Consider the following 27,941-nt stretch of genomic DNA (forward strand, 5'->3'; position numbering starts at 1 on the left):
TCGGGCAACTTTACGCGGATCGTTCGAGGCGGTGGCATTATGATATCCGAGATTCTAATAGTTTTCCATAGCGGGCTTGGTTTCGTCATCATCATCATTATTATTATTATTATTATTATTATTATTATTATTATTATACCGTACAAAATGGTACATTAACTTTATATATACGGGCTAAGGATTCCATTAAAATATCAAGACAAGTTTTACTTCTTGTATATAGATACGCTACCTACACATACTTAAAGAAGTATTCCCATCGAGGAGAAATAATAACGGGACATGGGGTTTTGTGCGTCGATATTTAAATAACAATGACAGGCATACCGTTACTATGGGTGAATGTCGATAGGAGGGCTCCGGGTCACAGAGAGTGGTTCGGTCCTCGCGAACTAAGAAATGACGAAGAAGAAGAAGAAGGAGAGGATTCGATCGAACAAGCCGGGAGCGAAAAACGTAAGAGAAGAGATACAGGAAGAAAGAAAGAGAGAAAGATAGTTGGGGTGGGGGAGAGAATATTCGTCGCGCGTGCTCCTTCCATTCTCTTCCCTTCCTATCTTTTCCCTTCCCTTAAAAAGCTACGACGAAGAACACGCAACGGTGACGGCGGCTCGAAGAGTATGCGCGCGCATTTGACGAATAAATCGGTTCGTTCGTGCGAGAAAGAACTCGTGAGGGCCTAGCCCGGCTCGGCTCGGCGCGAGGGAGATGGAAAGAGGTTGGTCCGATGTTTAGGAGTGGGGGGTTTTGCTAGAGTTTAGGAGTGGGGATGGAATCGAGTCGAATTAAGGGTAAGCCTGTAAATAGGAGGGGCCTGTTCACGCACATGGGCGCGGACTTGACTAACCTCGAGTAACGCCCATTCGGCCGGGCTCTAGTTTCTTTGGAACGCCCACCGTGTCCTCGCCCGGGGCACCCCCGGAGCCAACTTGCCAACCTACTCGCCAACCTACTCTACCTCCTCTGACGTGCACCATTCCCCTGGCTCTGATCGGGGAAAGCCGTTCGGTTGGCCGGCAGTCTGTCACGGGGCGAAGAGCGGGAACCACGTTAACCGGTTCCTTCAACCAGCTCCAGTCAAGCTTTTTTTCCGACGGTACACACGCATTCCGTTCCTTCAGCCCGTGCCGAATCACGCAGAGTAAAGAAGTATCTAACCCTGTTCGATCGTTCTTCGGCTTTTGCCGTCGTTGTTCTTTCGTCATCGTTGTCATCGTTGTCATCGTCGTCGTCGTCGTCGTGATCTCGTGTGCTGTGTGTTGACCTTTTTCGAACAAAAAAAAAAAAGAAAAAGAAGAAACGCGAGCGCAGCAGAAAGACAACACGACCTTTTTTTCCTTTTTCTTTTTTTATTAAAAAAATAAGAGAAAGAGAAGGAAAAAAGACTCAACACGTTCTGGTGAATTAAAGAATCGCTTAAATCTACGGTCCAAGTGTCGAGGGACCTAACGACATGCTGACCGACATGACACCAGCCGCGGCTGGTCAACTTTATCCGCAGCTGCAATCCATCGCCAAGTCACCAGCTCATGGACATGTGGTGAGTAATAGTCTCAGGCCGAGCATTTCTCTTCTTCTTCTTTTTATTCTTCCTCTTCGTTCAACGTCTTTACATTACTACCGACAATTCGATTATCTAGAGAACGAACGTACCTACTATTCCACTAGAATATTATTAACTAAGTGACTCGTCGATCGTTCCTTTTCTTTATTCATAAGTGTAACTAGGCTAGGAAAAATGAGAACGGTAGAATTCTACAAAAAGAAGATAAAGGAAAAAAGATATTATTTCCAAAGGTCTTTCACTTTAGATCGATAGATCATTTCTACTTTCTTTCGTATAGGGATCTCAATCCTACTTTACCAGCAGGTAGAGAAAAAAGATCGATTTTGAAGATCAACCGCTACCGTCACCTTTCGACGGTATCTTCACCGTAAGGTCGTCGTCGATCAGAGATCTTGTCGGTAGAACAAATTAGTGGCCATTTTGAAAGGTGTCGCACCTTTCAAAGCATCTAAGGGTACGAGATAACTCCCATCTTTGACTCCCTTCGTTCATCTCTTAACCAATCTCATCAGCTACCTTTAAATTTACCACTAATATTCTCTATGTGAATGTAGATATAATCTAAAGTTCTTTTTTTTTTCTTTTTTTTTTTTCTATTTTCTCTTTTCTCTTTTTCGTTGGAAAATTTCAACGAATTTCAAGTATTATATTATTACCTGAAATAAAATAACGAAACCTCTATTATGCTCGTATGTTAAAAATTATTTTCCTTGAATATCGTCGGAAGAATTGCATTCCAAAATTTATTTTTTTTCTAAATATTCAGCAAAAAGTAGCATAAAGGAAGGATCATTATCGAGTAAATCCCCTCAATCTAAATCCAGGATCATCCAGGATAATCCAACCTGTTTTGACAGGACCGGTAATTCTTGAAGACTTCTTCTCTTTCATCTCTCTCTCTTTTTTTTTTCTCTCCTCTTCCTCCTCTTCCTCCTCCTCCTCTCATCGTTCTCCTTTTCTCGACCACGAATCGAGTGGGCAATAATATTGGATCCTTTTCCAACTCGACGACACGTGTTCAAGTTGTTCCTCTACGTCTCTTAGCTTGAACTCTTTATTTTATGACTCGGCAGGAAGAACGCACTCCCGTCGGTATGATTTACGAGTCGACCTAAAAAAGTAATTAAATCCGTAGACACCGAAGTGAAAGGCGAAGTATATTTATTAATGTAACCAGAAATCTGTTTTTTCTTTCGCTTTGTGTCCATATCTCTCTCTCTATTTCTCTTTCTCTCTTTCTTCCTCTCCTCCCTTCTCCTTCTCTCTCTCATATTAAATTTGAAAAAAAGGTATTACAAGCACGCGACCTTGATAAAGACACACGCGTTACTTGTGCATGCATATTATACACTACAAATTAAAATTAAAATTACAGTTACGAAAAAATATTAATGCCACACGATAAAAATAATATATTTTGTGTCGTGATATAGAAAAATATATTTGCGATGATACAATATAATAACAACACCATTACAGTTATAAAAATTGTTTGGATATACGTTGAGAGAGAAAAAAAAAGAAAAACAAGATTTTTCCTTTCTCCTTCCTCCTTTCTAGAAAGAATTCGAGTGTCGAATGTATCGAGTGTCCTTCGACACAATAGTCCTTGCGCAAGGTTCTCAAGAATGAAACGAACAGGGCTGCCTCCTCCCTGTCTACCTGTGCACCCGAGGAGCCAATTATTTGTCTGATTTTCTTTGTGCTCCGAAGAGGATCCACTTGACAGAATGCGTGGGTAGGAAGAAACACGATGCTTACTTCCTCTAGGATCCTAACCAATGGGAAGATACGTGCGAAGATACTCTATACGTCACGTACGAAAAAGATCTTAGTTCTTTCTTTTTTTTATTCGGATAGGGTGGGTGGGGGGGGGGCCGATTTCTTTATCGAAGTTTTTTTCGGTGGTGATCATTTTCTCACGTTGTTTTCCTTTGATTCGCTAGCTTCACGTTCTTTCTTTATTTTTCTTTTTTTTGTTTTTTTTTTTTTACGGATCGACCTGTCTCGACCTAAATTTCTTTTTTATATTTAAAATGATTCCGTTTTTTCTTCGTACAGGACCAATGGCTATTTTACAAACTCGATCGATAACGCGTCAATAGTTAATTCCCTTCGTATCTATGTAATACTAATATACATCGATCTACAAACTCTTCTTATTCTCCGAACGATTTTCACTAATTCACGAAGCAAACTTATAGCACCTTTCCTTTTTTTATTTATTGATATAATATATAGGTATATCTATCTATCTCTCTTTCTTTGTTATTCTAACTAAAACGTTTCATACATATATACTTGTTTCTATCTCTCTCGTTAAACATTTTATATTATACACGTAAGAAAATCGATAAAAATCAAGAAATTATTAACAAACTTGTCTTCCATTAACTGTCGTCTTGATCTTGATAGTCAATATAAGTTGACTTTTAAAGAAGTTAAAAAGAACGGTTCTCTCGAATTCGCTCAACATAGTGTAGTGTAGTTGATGATATTTAATACCCACCTAGATGCGCAGTTACACCTGTCAAACTCATAAGAGAACATTTGTATGACATCGTTTTCCGGTTTTCTTCTTTTACACCGTCGGTCCACTTCACTTTAACGATCGGAAAATCCGATAATCCGATTCCTCGTGTAGGGGTGAAAAGAAGAAAAAGTCTTTTCTCGAGGAATCGCCACCGTTGACATTTTCAAGGATAACAATGGACTGCGAACTGGGAATCTGTCGCAGAAATGCTTCCTTTAGGCCCTTATTCATGGTTACTACGAAAACGAAGAAAAAAGGTAGACGAGAGTGAGCAACAAGGAGAGAGGGCTTTTTATGAGAGACTTTTAAGAGGCTTTACCTGGAGCACCACCGGATGCTTCAACGAAAATGCCATCCTAATTTGTTCTCTTTCTGTGGAAAGGAGAAGAAATGGGGGGACGAGGGTGGGCAGGGGGGGGGGAACGAGAGACTGGCTGGCTAGCTAGCCTAGAAGAGAGGAGACTGGACATTATTTCCTTAAACCGACCGTAATCTCCCGAAAAAAAACACGCAATTCTTCTTTCAGTCCTTTTTTTTCTTTTTTTTTTTTTTCTTTTCCCCTCTCATCACGAGAATCGCACGAAACAACGAATTTACCCCAAAGGCTACTACTACTACTACTACTACTATGCCGTCGCCGCGACTGTTCGAACGAATTTCTTGATTTCTTCGAATTTTTTAATAGTCTCCTATGTAATATAAATATTAAGAAGGAGGGTGAAAAAAAAAGAAAGAAAGAGAGAGAGAGAAAGAGGAAAAGTTATGACGATAATATCTCTCTCCTCGTAAACGTTTATGATACTTCTTCATGAACGTGCGAAAAACGATGTGGTCTCGTTGGGAAAGCTCGTGTGTGATCAAAACCGCAAGGATTCTCCGATGTAAATTGCAAGTTACAAAATTCCCAGCGGTTATGGCTACTCGTGCGAGCTCGTTGAAAATCGTTTTATAATCGTCGACAATTTTACGAGTCCTTTACTCTCTCTCTCTCTCTCTCTCTCTCTCTCTCTCTCTCTTTTTATCATCGTTGTGAATAAATCTACGATAAATTTTCTTCCTTTCGATAATGTGCTACCTTCATACGACACATCAACGCGTGTAAAGTGAAATACCAAATAAAAAGATATTTATCTGCAGATACGCGCGCGAAAAGGGAAAAGCTACGATAAAATTGTAATATTATATTCATCGTGATATTTAATACGACGATCAACAACATTTTCGAAAACTCGCTACTTCTCGTACTCATTGTTAGTATATTTTGTTCGTTTCGTATAATATATATCTGTAGATTGGAATTCGACAACTGGCAGATGTTCTACGATGTGACAACATGGCTGCCATTATTCCTGAAACGGTTTACCCTTGGAAAACCGTTTTTAGGTATGATTGATCGTTCCTAAGAACTGTCTACTTTCAGAGTATAGCTCGTCACTTTTTCTATGAAATTCAAAAAATACAATTCTGACCTATCGATTTTGTTCGATCGACCGATATTTAATGTTGACTTCTAACGACAATTTTTTTGCCTACACTAAAATGCCTTATTACTTTTGACGGATTATTAAAAATTCATAATACGAAGTTAGGTTCGTGACAATGAATCTTAGGAAAATAATATTTTCGTTCAAATTACCTAATAGTTCTTGACATCGTTTGACCTTCTCTCTTAAAGATAATGATAACCTTCCAGAGAGAAATATTATATGGAAATTTTTCTCACAAATTAGAACCGTTTCTTCTTTTTTTTTTTTTTTTACGAAAAAACAAAAATAAAAAAAACAAAGTATGCTCTCTCTTTCTCTTTCTCTCTCTTCAATTATTGAACGGAAGAGCCATATTTATACTATATTTAAACAAGAAAATTCGTCGAGTAATTTTAGTTGGCGTAAAATGGCCAAGGCATATGCTTCTTATTTACTAACGTACATAGTTACTATTACTTAGAAATTGTCTCTCTCTCTCTCTCTCTTTTTCCCTCTCTCTCTTTCTTTCTTTCCTTCTGTCTGTCTCGATAGTTCGATAATTGAAAAGCCAAGTTCTATCCCTCTTTCTCTCTTATTTCTCTTTCTCGACTTCATCATCATCGTGCACGTCGATGTTCTCGTTGCACGCACGAACGAAATTATCGGTCATTATACCGACGTATCGTCGCGAGCGAAATTATTCAGCGAACAATACGTAAAGGGACCATGATCTGCTCGATGGTCAATGCCCTGTATCTCTCTTTTCAATGATGCTAACTAAAGATCATGGTACATCGTTGATATAACGTTATTTAAATATAATTCATTATTTTTCTAGAAATATAAATATATATATAAAAAGAAGTTTTTCTCTTAAGAAAAAGAAAAAGAAGAACAGCAACTAAATGAATTAAATTTAATATACCGAAAAATTCGATGGGGATACAAAACCGCATAACGTTTGCGATAGAAAATTTTCGTTTATCAAATTAATTGATTTTCGCAAATATTAAAAAAAACAAGAAGTATAACTTAAAAAAACAGAAAAATAAATAAAAGCTCATATACTACTACTACTATGAAGAAGAAGAAGAAGAAGAAGATCGAGAAGCTGTAATTTGATAGATACAGGACTGCATGTGGATTTACTAGGCGCGTGTGACGGCCTGTAGCAGCGAGTTATACGTGCCTTCCTGCATCAGGCCATCATCATATCGCTTGGAGGTTCGATAATTGAAAAGCTAGGAGAAGAACTCTCTCTCTCTTTCTCGCTTAATGCTGTAAACAATATTCTTTGCAGGATCGGTATCTTCTTCTCTCTCTTTCTCTCTGTTTCTCGGTCTTTTTCCATTCTTTACCGATGGTACGTCGAATTACCAGCCATTATCGTGACGTATCATCGCGAGTCAGCGTCATTCGAGGGGCCATCATGGGAAAAGAGCGAACGATAGACGATCGGTTCGACACCTCCGGGCGTGCAACCCACGTTCGAGTAAAGTGGAAAACGATTATTAACGAGTCTCTTTTCTCGGATTACACGGAACAGGCTAACTACGTTTTCTTTGTGCATGTAAATCCATCCAAGCTAATAATATCTAACTCGAGATGAAACTTCTTTGACGAACCTTTAAATGTCCTAACCAAGAGTCTAGACTAGTCCTCAAACTATTTAGATCCTCTCGTTTATTCGACAATGAATGGTATTGGTATCTGAGTAGTAATCGAGAATGAGATGGACAATACTCGGAGCACCGTGGCGTACCCACGAACGAACACCTTTCTTTCAACGTGGAGAGAAAGAAGCGTGCCAGCGTGGCAGGGATTCTCTGCAGGGGTGCCAACCTCCTGCGGTGACCGAACCAAAACAGTATATACCTAAGCTTGCTCTCTTCGCTACGAGAAGTTCCAATGATTTATCTGACCGATCATGCTCACCGACATTGCGTCCTCACCACCTTATTCTTCTTCTTCTTTTTCTTCTTCTTCTTTTTTCTTTTTCTTATGGTTGTACTTTTTTATTCAACCGATCGCTCCGAAATTCTTTCTCGTACTTTTTGTTGTTGTTGTTATTGTTGTTGTAAGGAAAATATAAAAGTTTTATTCACCCTCTCTCTCTCACGGGAGTGGAGACCGTAAATATGACGAGTCAAGGTAATTCTTAAGGTGACAAAGGAAGTCGATCGGCACGCGAACATTTGAGAAACACGAGAAAAGAGAAAGATCTCGGTATTTCTCACACGGTAATACCACGTACGTGGTAGGGGGGGAGCAACGAACCCTTCCGGGATTCTCTCGGCAAAAACTTCCGGCATATAAACCGAGCCACGTCAAAATGTTTGCCCGCGATTTTCATGATGCAGATTGTGCGCAGATGCACACATATGCTCCTCGGCGGTGCTTTCATATTTTTCCTTATTTTTCTTTCCTTTAAATGTTTATTTGCCTCTTATTCTTATTCTTATTCTTCATCTTCTCGTGCACCTTGCGCAACCTATCTGTTTGGCAAGAAAATAAAAAGAAGACAAGAATAAGAGAGAATAAGAATAAGAATGAGAATAAAAATAAGAATAAGAAGAGGAAAAAAGGGCGATCGTGTTGCGTGTGCCTCGCGAAGTAAAGGAGGAACCAAGGAGTTTCAAATAATGGTTGGGATAATTGCGAGCCATGTTTACACCGGAATGCAGCGGAATCGATATTAAATTTACTCCGTGGAACTGAACTGCTCGAGTTCGAGTTGTTTTTCCGTACGGGTCCGAGAACACCGAGTATTTTTACGAGTAGACGACTATCTCTATCAACCTAGCTAACTTTTACACGTTTCCTCGAAGGACCCTTGCGTAACGCGTCCATTTTTTTTTCTTTTCCATCTTATTCGAATCGAAGAAAGCTACCGCTGCTGTTGCTGCTGTTGCTGCAAAATATTTCTTTACACGCGAACCCAAAGATATTCGTTTATTCTTTATACCGTGGTCGACGGCCTTGATCGACCGCGAAAACTCGTTTGCAAAAGCGAACCGATCAACGACGAATAGGAAGTTTGCCTGGGTTGTAAGCTTAAAGGCACAAGCAGTTTAATCGATTATCGCGTAAATCATATCGACGTCGATGAAATCGATCGCGGAGGTATATATATATATATACATATACATATAGGTATATATATATAGTTAGGTATATAGGTACGGCTTCTAGGGTAACGGAATCGTGAAAAATTCCTATCTCTCGTTGATTTACTCGCGGTAGCCGTGTTTCTCGATTGTAAAATGAGAGAGTGGGAGAAAGAGAGAGGGGGTGGGGAAGGAGGAGGAAAAAAAGGCACGAGCGCGAAAGCGGATAATTTGCATTTCCCTGTGACTCGTTCTCGAGACCTCCTCCTCCTCCTCCTCCGTCCCGCTTTTTCTATCTTTTTTTTATTTTTTAATTCTCATTATTTTGTTTCTTATCGTTTTTTATATTTCAGCCCGAGGCAAGGAATTATCCAGTTTCGTTGTTGTTGGTGGTGGTGGTGGGTGGTGGTGGCGGAAAAACGCGTCGTTAAAATTCGCGTTGGTCCCGTTAGTCTTAGTTAGCTATCGATTGCTTCGTTAGACGATAGGAAAATTATCGAAACATGTGTGTGTGTGTGTGGTGTTTGCTCGACGTTTGCTTTCACGAACCCATTCATGAGTTATCATAATATCTAACTAAGCCACGTATATAAATCTATGCGTTGCGTTCTCGTTTCGCTTCATTTCCTTTCCCATTTTTCTTTTTTTTTTTTTTTTTTCACGTTACGCGGTTAGATTCTCTTTCTCAAACGTACTCACGCCTTCCTCTCCACTTTTATACGAATCACGTAAGTTCTTGCAATATGTTACATAAGAAGCGTCATATCAACTTATAACGATCGGATTTCATTTAAATATTATCATCATAATTTTGTTCGATTAATTTATATAAAATTTAACGATACTAATTATAACGTAATCAAAAATTATTTGATCATTCTTATTATTTCCTTATTTTATTCGTTTAGCTGTTGTTTTTTATTTGTTTTTTTTTTCCCCGATGAAAGCAAATGAAAATATTACTTCTTTTATATATATATATTTATATGCATATATATGTTACATATATATATGTATATAGTTGGAAAAGATCGATATTTCGTGAAACACAGGGATAGACCGCAGTTTGTCAAGTGTGGCCGAGAAGCGAAGAGACGTTTACGCAAGCTATGAATTTTTATGGAGAGCGGCTTTTCCCCGTTCCGAATTTCATGTCGATAAAGAGGGGCCATAAATTCTCCGAAAAAGCGTTGCCCAGGTTCTCTTTGCCGGACTCTCTTTGCAGTACCGTCGCATCCTGAACTTTATTGTTCGGCAAAAATTCTTTTTCGAACATGTTTTAATCGAATTTTTCGAGACATATATATTTTGATCTTTTTCTTGACTAGTTGTGATCGTCATCGTTTCATTTTCCCGACAACGATTCAATTCACCATGGTTAACTGGTTAAACGAAATTAGATAAACTCATTTTTAATTTCATTTCATTTCATTGAATTTGTTAATCAAACATCAAGTTGGTTGGTTAAAGTGCATTGGAAAAGTTCGTAAAGGACGATGTTTGCTCCCACGGCTTGTTCGGCCACTAAATATTGCGAAACAATAAATTTACTCGTAGAGTCACCCTCTTTATGGGTCTCTTAGACAGGGATGATATCCTCGGGGGATAACCTAATATGTCACAGTCTGTTGCAGAGATCTGCGCGTAAAACCAATCGCGATGGTCGAGGAGGGTGAATTTGCGACGAGGAAACATGTCTGGTGAATAGAAAAATAAAGATAGAGAGAGAGAGAGAAAGAGAGAAAGAGTATAAGGGAGGTATACTTCTAGTACGAGGGGTTCAGATGGACTACTAATGGACTGATTCAATAGCAACGATCTGATAAACCGATCTAGCATACACACGAACATTATCTCTAAATCGAATTACGAAGATCGTCGTTATTCAATTTGCCAATTCTACTTAAATCTACGAGAGTTTTACCTATATAGAAAATGTTCATTGATGTTCCAATTAAATTAGGAAATTTTCTAATGTATAAATTCTTATTACAACATAAGATAATATTATTTCATTCGCCGGAATATGAACGAATTCTCGCCGGGAGGGAAAAATAAAAAGCAAGAATCGTTTCCTATCTTGTAAACTACGATCCACATTCACTTTGCGAATTGCAATGATCTGAAGCGTTACATACACACACACACACACACACACAAACACACTGATCGAATTATATTGCTCAATTATTTACGAGCTCTTTAAAGTATAATTTTCAATGACTAATACCGACATCTATGTAAGTATGTTATGTTACAAATATCTGCAATCTGTTGGATAGGAATTATTTTCCTATATATTTCGTTGTATAGGAAAAGATATATGTGTTACGTGTCAATCTATACAATGCCCAGAAGGTTATAGCTTGAATGTTCTAAGAAAGAAAATGAGGGAGTATGGATGTCGCTTACTGCGAGCAAAATACTCGTTTCAATCTGATTGAAAGCTTTAAAAAATTCTGACGCAAGACTGAAAAAATCATGACAAAAATTTGCACCCATTTAGCATGATACGTTCTGAATTTTTCAGTCCTCCGCATTACATTCCTTTAGTAAAAAAGTAACACTTTTATTTATTTCCTGTACGTATAGAGAGAATCCTGACGTAACCCTTTTTTTTCTTTTTTTTTTCGTTACAACAGGAGAAAAATCTTTAAAAGACAACTCGGACGCAAATTTTTGAGATAACATATGTCAGATTCATTTCGTTCAGGATTCTGTTCTACCCAGAAGATAACTTGGTGATTAAAGTGTTCTCAGTTAAACGGAGTGCCTAAAAACCTTTCATAGTATAAATTATACATTGTTGAATCTTAGTGAACATTCCCCGGACAATATATAGAATGTTTGGATTGTGTAGATTGATTATAACATATACATATATTATATATTAGTTGAATGATCAATCGTTAGTGCGTAACGCAGTGTAGATAGGACTTGGAGGGTAACGACATAAGATGGAAAAGCACGATGAAGCCATAAATTCCACGAGGTTCGGGCCGGAAGACACGCGAACCAATTTGGCCGAGACAAGCGAGAGCGATACGGCTGGCGTACGTCGAACGAGTGATAATCGTCTACCTCGACGATTTTCGCAGGGTTCTCACTTACACTTTATCATCTTCCCTTTATCTTTAACCATTATCGAAAAAGTTGCAAACCTTCGGCCACCTTGTCGTGATCTTAACGCAAGAAACAGTAATTACCTACGTGTACTGTGTTGCAAGAAAAAGGAAAAAAAAATATACTATTATATTTTGTATATGTTATACAAAGTTTACTCTTCGATAATATAGAAATAATACAAAAATGTTCCAATGAACTTTATTCGCGCTTTATTTTTCTTTTTATTTTTGGAAATGGATGTTAATAGTATTTATCGTGAACGATAGTAACAACTGTCAAGTATTACTATAAGTTTATCAAGAAAAGCAAGGAAATAATCGAAGCAAAAGCAACTCGTGGTCCTCTTTAGCGAACTCTACCCAACGTACAACCGTTTACGGTCGGTACATGCGCGTAATACCTATAATCGCGGCGCGTATAATTCATAGTTGCGCTCGAAGCTATACTTTCCGTCTCGTTACGTGATCGGTGCAAACGCATCCTTTGTTTTCCATTCGCCGGAGGTAGAAGTTTGGAGGAGGGTGGGGGGTTGGTTTTCTGGTGTTTTGACGTCTAGGTATCGATGCCACGTGCTTCTTCCATTCCCCTTTCCCGCCCCTTTCTTATTTCCCAAATCGACAAATTCTAATTTAACAATACAAGATCCTATCGAAGATTGGATGATCAGTTTCCGAAGTATAATTCGAAGAACGCGTCGAACACGATCGTTCAATGTCTCGTTAAATTTAAATCAAGAGACGATAAAAGGGAATAAAATACACAGAGAGAGAGAGAGAGAGAGAGAGAGAGAGAGAGAGCGAGAAGAGATGGAAAAAGGAAAGAACGATGATTTAAATTAGCACCTATCGAGGGAAGAAGTAGAATGAGGAGGCGTTAAAATGAAGTCGTTAGAAAAGTTTGAGTATTTCAGCATGAGAGGAGAGCCTTCTTCTCTTCCACGAAAGACCGCAGCACGCTCTGGTAATCGTTTACTTATTCCTTCGGAATATTATAACATCGGTGCGGCACGTCCGAGATTGGATCCTCCTTCTCCCTTTTTATTCTTATTCTTCTTCTTCTTCTTCTTCTGCTTTTGCTTTTGCTTCTTATTCTATTTCTTCTTCTTCTTCTTCTTCTTCTTCCTTCTTGACTCGTTGAGGCCGCTTTAGCCAACACCTGCGTCCGTCGGTCGTCTTCGAGATGAACGGGTTCACGGTCTGCCAAAGATGATTTAGTAGCAGTTTGTTACCGCGGCGCCATCAGGAGGGTACCGCGAGTACAGTTAAGAGGAAGAGGCGGCCTTAAGAAGACCACGGAGGAGGACTACCACTCTCTCTCTCTCTCTCCTTACAAGCCACGCGTAAACGCGAACATTTCTCGACCTACTCTCCCTCTTTCTCTCTCTTTCTCTCTCTTTCTCTCTTTCTTACTCGTATAACGCCGATGCTTTTAAATTGCTTCCTCTCGCCGTTACAATATTTTTCTTACCCGATTTAAACAGGCTCCTCTGTGCAACTAACTCGACGATCGACGACGACGCTTAAGATGAATTTCCGATCCGTGGAAGATAAAACATCTTGAAACTTTTACAATCTTTCTTTCCCCTCCTCCTCCTCCTCCTCCTATGTGTTTATCGAGTCGAGCATTGTAATTGGAATGATTGTAAATTTCGATTAGAAATGAAAATTACTATTAATGAATATTAAACGAGTCGAGAGGATTGAAACCAGTTATTACAAAGTGATTTCATATTGTTTATAATAAGCCCTAGGTATAAACGATTAAAAATTCAATCAGACAACGGAATGAATACGAATACGAATACGATTCTATTCGTAGACCTACGAATGATTGACAGACAACGTTTGCTATCTATACTCGGTTTCTATTCAATTTATTAACTCGTGGGAAAGATCTATGTAAATGTAAAGGTGATACAAAAAAAAAAAAAACGAAAACAGATTTTAACCGAGCCTGGTAAAAGTCTCATCACACACACGAATAAGTATATATATAATATATATATATCTACTGATAGAGAAAAATATATTGTGCATATTTCGTTGATTATTATAGCAATCATAAATGAATCTAATAAACAGAAAATTCATGACATCGATAGTAATTATCGATTAAATCAAACATAAATTTATCTAAAAATGATAATGAACAAAATTTCTCGATTGAAGGTATGCATAGGTTCCTTTTCTTTTTGTAATTGGATGAAAAAGTATACGGGTTTCGACAAATATAATTTTGTAATATCTTTAACTAGTAATATAACGGCTACATTTTTCATATCGAAATCGATATATCGAAGGGATCGAAAGTCGAGGCAGGTGTAAACGAATCTCTCTCTCTCTCTCTCTCTCTCTCTCTCTCTTCTTTTATTTCTTTCTCTACCTGCTTCTCGACTTCTCGGCGATCGTATCGATCGATTCGTGTGTCCTACTCGATCCTGTAATGTGGATCGAGGAAGATCCAACGAAGAACCTTTCTTACACACTCGCAATAAGATACCTTATAATTATAGAGCCCTTGTAGGGCTTGTTGTACGACAACGTTGTTTCTTCTTCGTTGATAGAGAGAGAGAGAGAAAGAGAGAGAAGGAGATAAGAAAATTCCACGCGTTTCTAACTCGTTTTCTTGCAGCTCTCGACGTTTAACATCAGGGAGAGTAAAGACGTGGTAACCGGTGGTGCTGTGTTCTCGATTGACGTTCTTTCTTCGATCGTTCTATACACCTTCGTAGAGCTTTTGTAATGGTTTTTCTTTCCCCTTTTTTTTTATTCCTCCCTCATTTTCCCGTCTATTTTCTAGAAAACGCAAAGATTTGTTGATAAAAGTTCGATGATAGGAAAAGGATTGAAATATTTATTTTCTTCGCGCAACTTCTTTTACGTTTCTATACCATCAAAATCTATCTCTCTTTTTTTTTTCCTTTAATACACTTACATACTTATGCGTTATTCGTTTAGATCGATATTACTTATACTCTGTTGAAATAAAAGAAAAAAATTATTTGTTTAAATTTTGTAATCCAGTACATTATCATAATTACCGGCACGCTGGGCTGTTATAATATGTAGACATTTATCAAGAAAGAGATTCTTATTTCATAAATACAAGAAAGTAAATAACGTTGGACAGGTGATACTCGCGAAGGTAGACGTGGCCGTTAAAAAAAAAGAAGAAGAAGAAAAAAAATAGAGAGGAAAAAAAATGAGGAAACAAGGATGTTCTTTAATCGTATCGATCTATTTGAATCGTATCGAACGATCGAAGATAAAAATTGATGGAATTTGGCAAAGTAATAATCTTATCGATGAAAAAAGAAAAAAATGATTCCAACATGTGGGAACGACGAGGAATGATGGAAAGAAGGGTTAATTCACAGAAGGAAAAGGAAACCAAACGAACAATGCGAGTTTCAATTGGTAACAGTCGTCCCGATGTTGTTTAACTAAAAAGTCTTGTGGAGTGGGAGGAAAGGAAACAAAGTAACAAGTAGAATAACCGGCGAATCGTTCGATCTACCTTTCCGATCTCTTTTCAAGCAACGAAGACTTTGTGTGCATCCTTTCATGAATTATTTACACTGACGTCCGTAACGTAGCCGCCTTCTCGCCCCTTCGCGAATCTTTTCATGCCGAAGAAGAAACTTAACGCGTGCTAAAATATTATTACGCGAAAAAAGGTAATAATAATAATAATAATAACATCCGATGGTGTTTTTAATTTTTCTTCCGTTTCTTTTCTTTTTTTTCTTTTACTCAAAGAAGAGATCCAAGCGAATAGATGAAAACACGTTAAAAACAATCGTACGATTCTTCTGCTAATTGACGTTGGTCATAAGCATTCGCGAAAATTACCTACCGTTCGAAATCGATGATCCATCTTTCTTCCTCTTTTTAAGCCGATTTTCACAGAAACATCCGTAACTAAATTGTAAATTTATGATAACAGCAATGTTGCTGCTCGACGGCTGCTCAACTCGTCCTACTACTACTACTACTACTACTACCTTTTTTGCTACAACGTACCCGAACGATGATGCCTGTTTTATATCGTTACGGGAGCTCGAGCACGCAAGTAGTAACTTCATAATGCTCGCAGATTTAACTGCGGAAAGAGATTTACTTTGATGCCTCGGTGGTGAGATCGTTGCTGCTTCAGAAGTGAAATTCATTTAAAAAGTGTTATCTTTATTATGATTAACGATAAGATCTACCTTTTTTCTAATTTGAAAGGATATTGGCGAATGGTTTGATTACGAGTTGATGAAAGCGATTTGATCGTTGAAATGAAGAGTACCTATATCTTTCTCCCTTTTTCTTTCCCTTTTCTGTTTGGCGACTCGTCGTTCGGCAAATCGGTAGTCGTCGAGATCGAGATCCTTCGGGCCCTGGGATCGTTTAAATGCTAATATCGAGTTAATTTATTGTCCTACGATTTCGTTGGTTGACTTCGCGTCGGCACTATTTACACGTTGATTCCACGTTCGAGGTTCGTAATTGAAAGAAAGCCGCCGCACGGGACCACCCGTGCAAGGTAAGCAATAAAATTTCAAATATACGGGGACGGGACTCTAACTTGTTTCGGTAGGTTGGTCTAGTGGACGAATAAAACTTTTGTACGATCAAACGACGTCCTCTATTCCAATTCTTCCTTCCTTTCTCTTTCTTTTATTTCATTTGACCTGAACTTCGAGGATAAACCAAAACTCCGCCTACTTTCGATGCGTATCCTTGGTAATATCAAATGGAAACGTCGACGAATGGTGACGATCAATATGGTGACGATTTTCTAAACAAATCCTAAATGAAATGATTAAGATATACGTCACACCTCTTATTTTTTCTAAATCGATTAAGTTGAAATAAAGTTAATCATTTGGAAAACAACTCGTATATCTAGGTACCTATATATTTGTTAAACAAATATTCAACAGTTGTAAATTTCGTGGACAGAAATATGTCGAGAAAATAATGATGACGAGTTGAGTTAATCGTTTAAAAACGATTTGACATTTATGGTGAAAAATATTGAACTTGTGGGTGATGATTATCTGAGTTTCTTGTTTACAATGACAAAGTATATTACAAAAGGGATAATCAAGAAGGCTTATAAACTGACACAATGAGCAAAGAACCATGCGAGAGTTTAGAGGATCTTAACGAGAACAAAGTGAATAGACGAGGTGTATCGGTCTAAGGATACGCCGTTAATAAACACCAATCCTTCTCTTTGTGCCTACCTACCGGCTTCTCTTCATAGCCGGAAGGCAACCGTGTCTATATGCTAATAGGAAGCTCCCGACGTTTTCTACTTTGCGCCTTCTACCTTTATTCTATCTGGGCCTGTGCGTCTCGTTGGTTCACTCGTTCGCGAACACGATCGTTTACGATTTTTCTCTTACATAGTAGTACATAATATATACTTACATTGTAGGATATGTTACCAGAGTAGCTAAGTACCTATATATAGATAGATATAGGTACACGTAAATATTATATAAGTAGCATCACGTTCGAAGTACGGATATATATATAGGAAGATATAAAAAAATCGATTTAAACTAATTCAAAATTAAATCCCATTCCCATTATTTTATACGGTTTTTTTTCAATAAATTACGAACAATGATTTTATTTGATTTGATATCATTCTTATAACATATCAAACACCGTTAATTTATCGCAATTTTATTTTATTAATAACGCTAATAAAATATTCGAAGAGGTAAAATTTTCCAATGGTTCCTAACATTCACAGGGCTAGACTAATGAAAAATTTATGTTAAATCGATAATTCGGATCCGACGGGGAAACGATAAAAATACGAAAGAAGTCAACTGGTGTTTAAGGTATACTGAAAAAAAAGAAAAGAAAAAAGGAAAAGCAATAGAAAAAGAATGGGAAAGAGAGAGAGAGAAAAGGTGGGAGAAGTTTTGAAAGGGGTCACCTTTCCCAAATTAGAAGCGTTCGTAGAGTGAACGTGGTAAATGACTAGCCGGGCGATAGATCGGACACTACCGCTAATTGGCTGCAGAATTTTATGTACCACTAAATTACTTCATGCAAATGCAGTCGCTTCCGTCCTTCTACTTCTGCTGAATACTCGAAAGAAAGAGAAGAAGAAGAAGAAGAAGAAGAAAGAGAGAAAGAGTGTAGATACTTATACACACCTATTTTAGAATCTGAAGAGAGAGTACACCGAACGATTCTTTAGAAGATTTACAGCGCTCTCATTATCCTAATGAAGACGTAACGTCTTGAAAAAAAAAAAGGGGCCTCGATTTTTGTTGAAAACCGATTGCTCGTACGAAAACTACTCGTTACACCGGTCTCTCTTGTACTAAAACGCGAAAGGAGATACCTTTCCCGGACTTTTGCTTTCTTGCCGTCGTCACGACGGATCATTAACGAAAATTAGGTGGATGACTCGAGGCTTCGACGTACAACGTCTTCTTCTTCTTCTTCTTCTTCTTATATTTTTTGTTTCATTTACTTTTCTTTTTCATCTTCTTCTTCTTCTTCTTCTTCTATTTCTTAACTCTTACGCTCATTCTCCTTCATATTCGTTCTTTTACTTTTTCTTTCTTTCTTTCTTTCTTTCTTTATTCGAGGACTCGCTGAATAAACGAGAGAATTTTTCTCTTCCTTCATGTTTTTTTTCTTCTTCTTCTTCTTCTTCTTCTTTTTTAAATTTACTCTCTTCAAGAATACGACGCAAGTGTTTCCTATGTGGATTTTTCATTGTGTGCGAACGTACGATCTATCATTAAAGGAAGATTATTCATTCTTTTTTTTTTCAAATTTTTTTTTCAAATTTTTTCTTTCGTGAATAAAGAGTAACTAGGAGTAGGATCCGTTTGTCTCCAAGAATTACCAGAAAGATAACACATAGATTTTATTTTTCATACGGTTGGCACAAGGTCGAACGGGGGTGTTGCCCGTTTAAACTGGTCAGGAGTTATAACTCCAACCGAACGATAATAACCCGCTTTAATATTCAACGCCGAGCTGGGTAACAGATTTATGAGCTCTAATGAATTGGTAATCTAATCCTTCTTTTCCTATCTCTTTCTTTCTCTCTTTCTCTCTCTCTTTGTTTCTATCTCGCGACAACGTTGAATCGTCGTTCATTCTTCTCTCATTTTCACGTTCTCGGATTACTTTACGTAATTCGAATATCCTTAATAGTTCGCCCTTTTCTCTTACTACCCGGAAATCATTAGCGCGTCTTTCAAAGTAATTTCGAAATCTGTCGAAGGATCGAAAAACGTTGGATAAAAATTAAAAAAAAAAAAGAAAATAAAATAAAATTAGATGAAATCAAGTGGTTCGGCGGGGTGAGGAAAGGGGTAAGGGGGAGGGGAAGGTTAAAAAGAAGTGGAAGGCAAGTAGTATGGGGGAAACCTCTCTCTCTCTCTCTCTCTCTCTCTCTCTCTCTCTCGTTCTCTCTCATCCGATAGCCGAATAAATTTGGATAGCTCCCTGTTTTGGCCCGAGGCCATGCTTGTGCCATCCTCGTGCTCCCTGGTAGACTTTTTCTTGCACACATGCACACACATACATATATATAAATAGATATACGTGTACGTTTATATATATATATATATATATATTATAGCTATATAATCGGACCTTTCGTAACACACCGTGAGAAAGAGAGAGAGAGAAAACGAGGTAGATGGACCGATGTGTATCCAATCCCCCCTCCCCCCTCTTTCCTCATCTCGCCGTTGTTCTCTTCTTTTCGTCCTCTCTCTCTCTCCCTCTCTCTCTCTCTCTCTCTCTCTCTCTCTCCTCGTGCGATGGATTTAATTAAAAAACATAATTTAGAAGGGGGGAAGATAACAGGTAGCTTCTTTCTGGTGGGAACTAGCTAAGGTTATATCGCAGGTTCCTAACGCACTCTGTCGGCCTGCGGTCACTCATGAATAAGATTATTAATCTCGTCTTCCACCGAAACTTTCTTCTTTCCTCCTTACCCGTGATTCTTTCGTCTAATTTTTTCGATCGAACGTGTCGGAAGAGAAATAACGTTTAACATCGTTTAAAAATCATTTTTTATGTTTCATTCGTTAGCATTACTTGATAAATTTTCATTCAATTGATTCGAAATAATTCAATATGGTTGAAGAAGAAATGAAGTATGAATCATATATACGCGTATCAAGATAACGAGAGATAGATAAATAGATAGATAGATAGTCAAGTTGAGAATCGCTGATCGAATTCGACGAAAGATTCGACGAAGACGGGGAAGACTTAAAAATCCATTTGTCAAAAGGCCCTGTCGCAAAAGGGCGTCGCATAGCGAGATTAAAAGAGAAAGACCGACCGGGGGTTACCACCAGCAAGAAATAGCTACGCCATCTTGTCCTGAGAATACGATCGTCCTTCCTTGAGTTATACTTTTCGTTGGGTTTTATTCCTTGCGTGCTCCTTTACAAATTCATTCCCAGGTAAGAAAATTTACTAACCGAAAAGCAACTTCGTTCCTCGGGGTGCAACCACAAACGCAACATCCAGGAATGGTCAATGCTTTTGGAATTAATTTTTTTATTGAATCGAAAATACTTTCTAACCTCTCTCTCTCTCTCTCTCTCCCTCTCTATCTATCTATCTCTCGAATGAAATTGAAAGAAAAAAAAAAAGGGGAAATATAATTTTGCCGCAGAATGAACGCCATATGTTCGTGTTCGCGGCGAATAAAATTTGGATCTATAGGTTATATTATAGCGAAAAAATAAAACAGAACGCACACTATGTGTGTCGTAGTCTATAGAAATAAACCCGTGACAAAAGGTTGAGGTAGAGAACCAGGCGCCGCCATTGACGTTTACGGCCACCACTCTGCGTTTTCTTCTCTCTTTTCTTTTTTCTTTCTTTTTTTTCTTTCTGTTTCTTTCTTTCTCCATACGATCTGAGCAATTATCTAAGAAAGCCGAATAGACCGCACGACTATTACCTACTACTCGCGGTTTGCCACAATCACGGTACCACCTAGACTTATGAAGAAAGAGAGAGAAAAGAAAAAGAAAAAAAAGTCCCCTTATCGAAAACACTTCTCCTTCTCCTTCTTCTTCTTCTTTTTCTTCTTCGTTGGAAGGAGTAGGATAATTGGTCTTATAGTCCGATAAACAAATAATTTTTTCCTCGAGGGCACACGCGCGATAATATAAATAAAACGTTCTTTTATATATATATATACTGAAAGTAGGTAATTTTTTCTAATCTTTCAAGTATTCTCGATCGATATCAAAATTTATGTATTTTTCTTTTAAACTGTAAAAAAAAAAATAAAAAGAAAAACCTGTGGAAAAGGATAATAAAAGTTGGAGCGAATGATAAGAAGAAAAGAAACTCTTGTCGGGGTAATATACCTAAAAGAATATCGATAGAGAAGGAAAACTAGGTTGTGGTACAGGTGGATGGATATATATTTGGAGAGGTTGGCCCATGCCGCATCGAGGGCAGGTGCTTCAGGGTACCGGTCAATGCCTCTCGAGAACGTCCGTCACTTTTTTACATGGAAACCAGAAAAAGAACGCCGACTAAATTCGAAGGAAGCTCCATTACCACGGAAGAACGACGAAAAGGGACTCTCGGTTCTTTTCTCTCATTCCGCCCCTTCTCCCCCGTACCCTCCCCGAGCCCACTTTTATTCCAATTCTCTTCTATACTTTCTGCTCTTTTTTTTCTAATCGTCTTTTATCCCTATTAACTTTTATTCTTCTATAAAGTATACTCATTTATTTATTTATCCTTATTACAAATAGAATATTTGAATTAACGTTTTTTTTTTTTTCCATTGACAATATATATTCTATAAATCAAATAGCAGATAAATTTTTCTCACCTTGTCCGTGCTTGACCGAGTTGAGTCGTTAAAAGGGTCGAATAAGGTTTGACAGAGACGTCGGATGTGGTTTACCACAAGCTTTCGCTATGTAGTCACCCTACGTTTTAGCGGGTTAGCACCCTCGCGCTTGTCAATCGGCCGTCGTGGCAACCCTCCCTGCTTGCTGCTGTTGCTGTTGCTGCTGCTGCTGCTACTTCGATGACTGTCAGCTGCTTAGCTCGAACGCTTCAACGCCCACGATTTACCTCGTCCTTTATTTACCTCATTTGCCAACAACTCTCTTTCTTTCTTTCTTCTTTTTTCTTTTTTTCTTGGTCACATCAATTTCATAATACAAAAAAAAAAAAAACAAAATTGAAAAATGTATGCGTAGAATTACGATGAAAGATAATTTCAGTTGGAACGTTATCATTGATTTCTTGGCGATAAAATGAAATCTCTTGTTTCCGTACATTGTCTCGAACGGTCTAGAAAGTTTCCCTTCGGTCCAGTCTCTCTCGTGAGTCGACGAATCAGGACGATGGCTCTTCTTCGACGCGCTATGAATCTCATTCGCCACACTGTCGGCTCGTTTCGACACGCATCCATGCTCACGGTGAACACCAAGACTCGCGCGCAAGAACCTTTCTCCGTACGGTTCACAAATTCACACTGGATTTATCGATGTCCATCCGAGGTTCAGAGGACACTAACCAAAAAGCCTTTGTCGTCCTTTTTTGCTTTTTTTTTTCTATTTTTCCTCAAGAATCAACCACGCCAACAAATACAATAACTTATCTAGAAAATACATCATTTTCTAAGCCTCCTAGAAGTTTCTTTTTTTTTTTTTTTATAATATAATACACGAGAGTTGTGTGTTGTAGCTAAAGTTGTGTTAGGTAAAAATAAGTTTCGGCGTTTGTTAAGAAGATCTTACCGATCGTTCTTGGAAGTTAGGAGAAACGAGATGGAAGGAAGGAAGGAAAGTCTCCTCGATGATTTTAATTTATGCGCGGCGTGGCTGGAGGCGTTATTAGTCCTAGCTGGATACGATGGGCGTGACGTCACGCGGCTAAAACAAAGGATCCTGCCGAGGAGCCCATCCCATGTCGGTTCTCTTTCAACCGTGCCGACAGGACGGCGCGAGCCATTGGATCTTTTCTGCATCAACGAAGGTTCGATGTTTTACGCTTCGCAAAGTTCCTGCCCTTAAAGCCCCCTTTCCTGTTCTTTTCTCTCCTTTCCTCTTCTTCCTTCCTTCCTTATAATATTTTTCTTATAAATTATTCCCCCTTTCCGATCGTCTCTTTACGAATGGAAGAAAGTTTTTTTTTTCTTCTTTTTCTTCTTCTTCTTCTTCTTCTTCTAATATAATATCGAAGCTCGTTATCTAAGGAATCGATCAAATTTATGATTCCGTTTGATTCGCAAGAAAACTCTCTTGTAGTATCGATAACGCGTTAAACGCATACGAGAATGAAAGATAAAACGGACACAAATTATAAAGCGCGATAAACGATGAATATCTAGGTACGAAAGGATGTCTTGAGAGAGAGAGAGAGAGAGAGAGAGAGAGAGAGCATAGGTTAACAGCTTCGTTTTAACTTACTCTCGCTAATTATAGAGCGCGTGACCTCTAGGCTAACGCAATTCTCAAAGAGATAGGCAAAGCTACGTCGTCGTCTAGGTATATCTCTTCTATCTAATCAATGATGCTCTTTGCTATTTAATTCTCCATAGTTAGTTAGTGATGTTGCTTTCAAACGTTTCAAACTCTAACGCATATATATATATATATATATATATATATATATATAGATACGTCGTCTTCTTCTTCTTCTTCTTCTTCTTCTTCCTCCATTCGTATGAAAATTTAGTTAAGAAAAATGAAAAAAGAAGAAAAGGGGGAAAAGAAATTGAAAGCTAATTGAGAGATGTCTGCACCGTTGTCTCCGTAGGCCACTGTCACATTGTTCCGACGGATCAATACCTCTAGCCTACCTACAACCTGCACCCACCGAGCTTGAAGAGGGCGTGGCTCGTACACCACCAGAGAGAGAGAGAGAGAGAGATGCTCCCACTCTCTTTCCCATTTTGCCCTCTCTCCCTCTTTCCTTCCCATAGCCTCATCCTCATAGAACCATGGAAAAAGCAGGAAGGAAGGGACGATTTTATCTTCCAACCCTTGGAAAGTTACTCTCGGAGCAATGAGCAAGCGCCCGAACCTCTGGGGTTGGATCTTTGTAAAACTCTTTTCTCACCCTGTCTTTTAATCTTCCTACTTACGAGAGTTCCCATTCGTCAACGTGGTAACAACATACGTGTATTTACTTAAAGACGATGACGCGTTGGAATACACCCTGCCGTGTCAAAATCTTATCATTCCCATATTGCTCCCAAGCTACCGCGACCTTGACACCCAGTAGAATGAAAATTATCGAGAAAATCCATAGTTATTATCCTTTCGATCGGGAAAGTACCATTCCAGTTAACAGTCCTTTTTAGTGGGTGAACCCTATCAGGACAGGAGGGTGACTACGAAACGGTCCGTTCTCTCTTCCACCTCGATTCACGATGGATACGCGTATTCGTTGTCTTTCTTTGGTGTTGGTGCAAGGTCGAACGGTGTGGGGGCGTGTCGCCTCGATGGCGCCGGCTGCTAATGGCCGCGCGGCCTGCCAGACTTTAATTTCCTGCCGCTTCCGCGGACCCTTTGCCTTTACCTCCTCTTCTCTCTCTCTCTCTTTCCTTCTTCATGCGACTCTGTTTCTATCTCTCTCACTCTCTCCTCTATATCCGAATCTACGGGCAGCAGTGGGAACCCTTTGCAGCCTCCGGCCCTTTCGGTAGCCACTGACGGACCACGCTGCGTCCTTCGACCCCACTGTTCTTCTTCTTCTTCTTCTTCTTCTTCTCCTCGCCGTACGATGATTTGCATGAAACTGCTCTTGATGAGCTTCCTCGATTCGCCCCGGAGGTTCATTATCTAAAGTCTGCTTATTCGACGCTAACCGGCGTAGTAGTCCTCTTTCCGACGATCGAGGAGTCCATCTTTGTCGAGTTCGTCGCCAAAAGCTAATGAGAGAGGACCCCCGACGTGTTCAACTTCTGAACAAGGGATAGAAATAATCTCTTGGAAATCGAGACTCTGATATTAATTGACTCGTCAGGTCTACCAGTTTAACATATATACTGCTATATATTCGGTTGGATGAAGATGTTATAAAGTCTTGATCGAAGGACATAAGATTCGAGCTGAGCTTATATGACAATGATTTGCATAAAAGTGCGGAATATTCGATCATCGGGATCATTTTTAAGTCGAAACTTTCTCATCTTTTCTAGAATAGAAGGGCCAATTTAGTGTCATTATATACCCGCCGGTATAAAAGATACTCCCTCGAGGTTGGGCTTGCTTTTTAAGTCGATTTAGGTGCGATTATGGGCGAACAGAGCGGGGCCGGTCCAACGTAGGGGTCGATTATTTGGAGCGTTGATTAACCTTGTCTTTTTTCGATGATCGTTGCAGGATCATCCGGGATTGCGAGGAACGCCGCTGGCAATGTTGGCGGCGCAATGCAACAAATTGAGCAGCAAGAGCCCGCCGCCACTGGCAGACGCGGCGGTCGGCAAAGGTTTCCATCCATGGAAGAAGAGTCCTCAGAGCAGCGGCAGCTCGCCGCAACACTCGTCGGGCGGAGGGGGCGGGGGAGGGGGCGGAGGAGGAGGCGGCGGTGGTGGAGGGGGGTGTACGACGACGGGAGTAAGTCAAAGACCGACGGCGACGAGCAGCGCCGGTAGTACGAGCGGTGGTTACGCCCGAGCACCGGTCACTTCTTGCGCTTCAACGGCACCGCAATACGGCAGCGAGCTATATTTTCCTGGTACCGCGAGCGCACAACCTGCCGGGGATCCTCATCACCACCAGAGCAGCCTACTTGGAAAGGTCGAAGGCGCGACACTCGGGTCCGTATACGGTAGACACCCTTACGAGTCGTGGCCGTTCAACGCGATGCCAGGCGCTACGCACGGGGGCATAAAAGCCAGCGACGGTTGGTGGGACGTTCACGGTGCCACGGCCGCCGGTGGTTGGTTAGACGTAAGCGGCACGGTCGGCGTCGGAGTTCATGCCGCGCAAATGGCCAATTACTCGGCGGACTACTCCACAAGCCTAGCACTGGCCGGCAATCACTTGCTCACTACGGCCACTACCGCCGGGCACAATCTGCTCCAAGACACGTACAAATCTATGCTACCCGGGGGTCCGCCCGGGTTCGGGCTCCATCATCACGCAGCAGCGGCGGCCAGTGCCGGTGCCGGTGCCGGCGCCGGGAGCCCGCAAGGAAGCGGCGCCGGCGTCGGCGTAGGCGTGGGCGTGGCCGGCGGGGCTGTTAGCCAAGCACCCTCGCCGCGCTCGCAAAGACGTTACACCGGTCGTGCGACCTGCGACTGTCCTAATTGCCAAGAAGCCGAGAGACTCGGTCCCGCCGGCGTACACCTCAGGAAGAAGAACATCCATAGCTGTCACATACCTGGTTGCGGCAAGGTCTACGGAAAGACGTCCCATCTGAAGGCCCACTTGCGGTGGCACACTGGTGAGCGACCGTTTGTTTGCAACTGGCTTTTCTGTGGCAAGCGGTTCACACGTTCGGATGAGTTGCAGCGGCACCTTCGAACCCACACCGGCGAAAAGAGATTCGCCTGCCCGGTCTGCAACAAGCGGTTCATGCGCAGCGACCATCTCGCGAAGCACGTCAAGACCCACAGCAGCAGCAGCAGCGGCAGCAAGGGCAAGGGGGGAGCGGGGAGCTCGTCAGCCGAGTCCTGCTCCGACAGCGAGGACAACGGGAGTCAGCAGAGTCCCACTTCCAGCTCGGTGCCGCCGCCGCAGCCGCCACCGCCGCCGCAGCAGCAGCAGCAGCAGCAGCAGCAGGCTCAGGCTCAGGCGCAACAGCAGGCTCAGCAGCAGGCGCTGGCGGCGGCAGCGGCGGCCCAGGACACCAGCAACACCAATTCCCAGACCACCACCACCAATCTCGGCCATCAGCCGACAACACCCATGACCCCAATACAGATGACCCCACCGTCTCTGACCGCACACCATCCCCACCACCCGCATCTCCCGCCTCTAATGCACCATCCGCATCATCACGCAACATCCGTACCGGCGGCCCATCATCCGCACGCGGGGATGAGCATGCACTGAGCCCGGTGGGGCCCGGAGCCGGTGCCTGCAGTACATCTGCCGCAACGACCCTGGGCTCCTCCTCCTCCCTATCCTACCCCCTCAACTTGAACCTTATCCAGAATCACGTCAATGCTCATCCTCATCATCATCAACACCATCACCAACAACAGCAACAACAGCATCATCACTCCAATCCATCCTCCCATCACCATCATCAACATCATCAACATCACAATCAGCAACAACAACAGCAACAACAACAACAACAACAACACTCTCGACAAAACAATTCCTATTCCATACAACAGAATCCTGGTACACCCGGCTCGGTACAGACTCCTTCACCCTCCTCCCCCGCGCCTGTACATAGTCTTTAAGCCGATAACGATTTTCCTAAAACCTTTCGTTTCCTCGGAGAGCAGGAACGGAGGGAGCAGCCTGCCTCTCCTTCGACCGCTGTGCACGCGGATTTTGCTGACTTTGTTACTTGTAAATACTATAAATAGTGAGCGTGTGCGTGTGAGTAAGAAAGACAGAGAGAATGGTAACGCGTACGAAAGAGCAAACGGGAGAAAGTGAGAGAGATCCTATATATATATATATAAATAAATATAAAATGATATATATTAATTAAGCGGTGTAATGTAAAATACATATACATATATGTACGTAGGTATGCACTCTCGCGCTGTACGATACACAGACACGAGTCGTCGTCGTCGTCGTCGTCATCGTCGTTTCCCCTTCACCTCGATCATCCTCCTATTTACTTAAGCTTTGCCCGATTGTACGGCGAAGAAAGAGAGAGAGAGAGAGAAAGAGAGAGAGAGAGAGAGAGAGAGAAATAGAAAGAGAAAAATGAAAGAAGCGCAAACGCGTCTTCTGGGCGACGTTCGGTCATAAGCACGATGCACTTCCGTACAAGTTCCAATCGCGGTTGCCGAGAGATTGGTACCGACGATGATTAACGAATTTCATTGTTAAATCTATCATTTTGTTGTAGAAGCGAACTCCTGAAGGTCTTGCGTTTGGAACTTGAACTCGGACGATGTCCCATATCAGCTCACCACCCTTTCAACGTAATAACATACTATTATTAATGAATTAATTAATAATTATTAAT

The 27,941-nt window shown here is 40.5% G+C and overlaps 1 protein-coding gene across 1 annotated transcript; it reads left to right on the forward strand.

Annotated features, from left to right (window-relative positions):
- The first annotated feature begins 1,369 nt into the window (after positions 1-1,369).
- Positions 1,370-27,388, forward strand: LOC106784438 (transcription factor Sp9-like). Its single transcript, XM_014743968.1, has 4 exons — positions 1,370-1,540; positions 25,160-25,320; positions 25,405-26,225; positions 26,294-27,388. Exons 1-4 carry the CDS (start codon positions 1,454-1,456, stop codon positions 27,193-27,195), a joined length of 1,971 nt encoding a protein of 656 aa, XP_014599454.1. The 5' UTR covers positions 1,370-1,453; the 3' UTR covers positions 27,196-27,388.
- The last annotated feature ends 553 nt before the right edge of the window (positions 27,389-27,941 follow it).

This window comes from Polistes canadensis, unplaced genomic scaffold (genome assembly GCF_001313835.1).
Source record: "Polistes canadensis isolate GaletaPanama2010 unplaced genomic scaffold, ASM131383v1 scaffold_34, whole genome shotgun sequence".
NCBI classification, from domain to species: Eukaryota; Metazoa; Arthropoda; class Insecta; order Hymenoptera; family Vespidae; genus Polistes; species Polistes canadensis.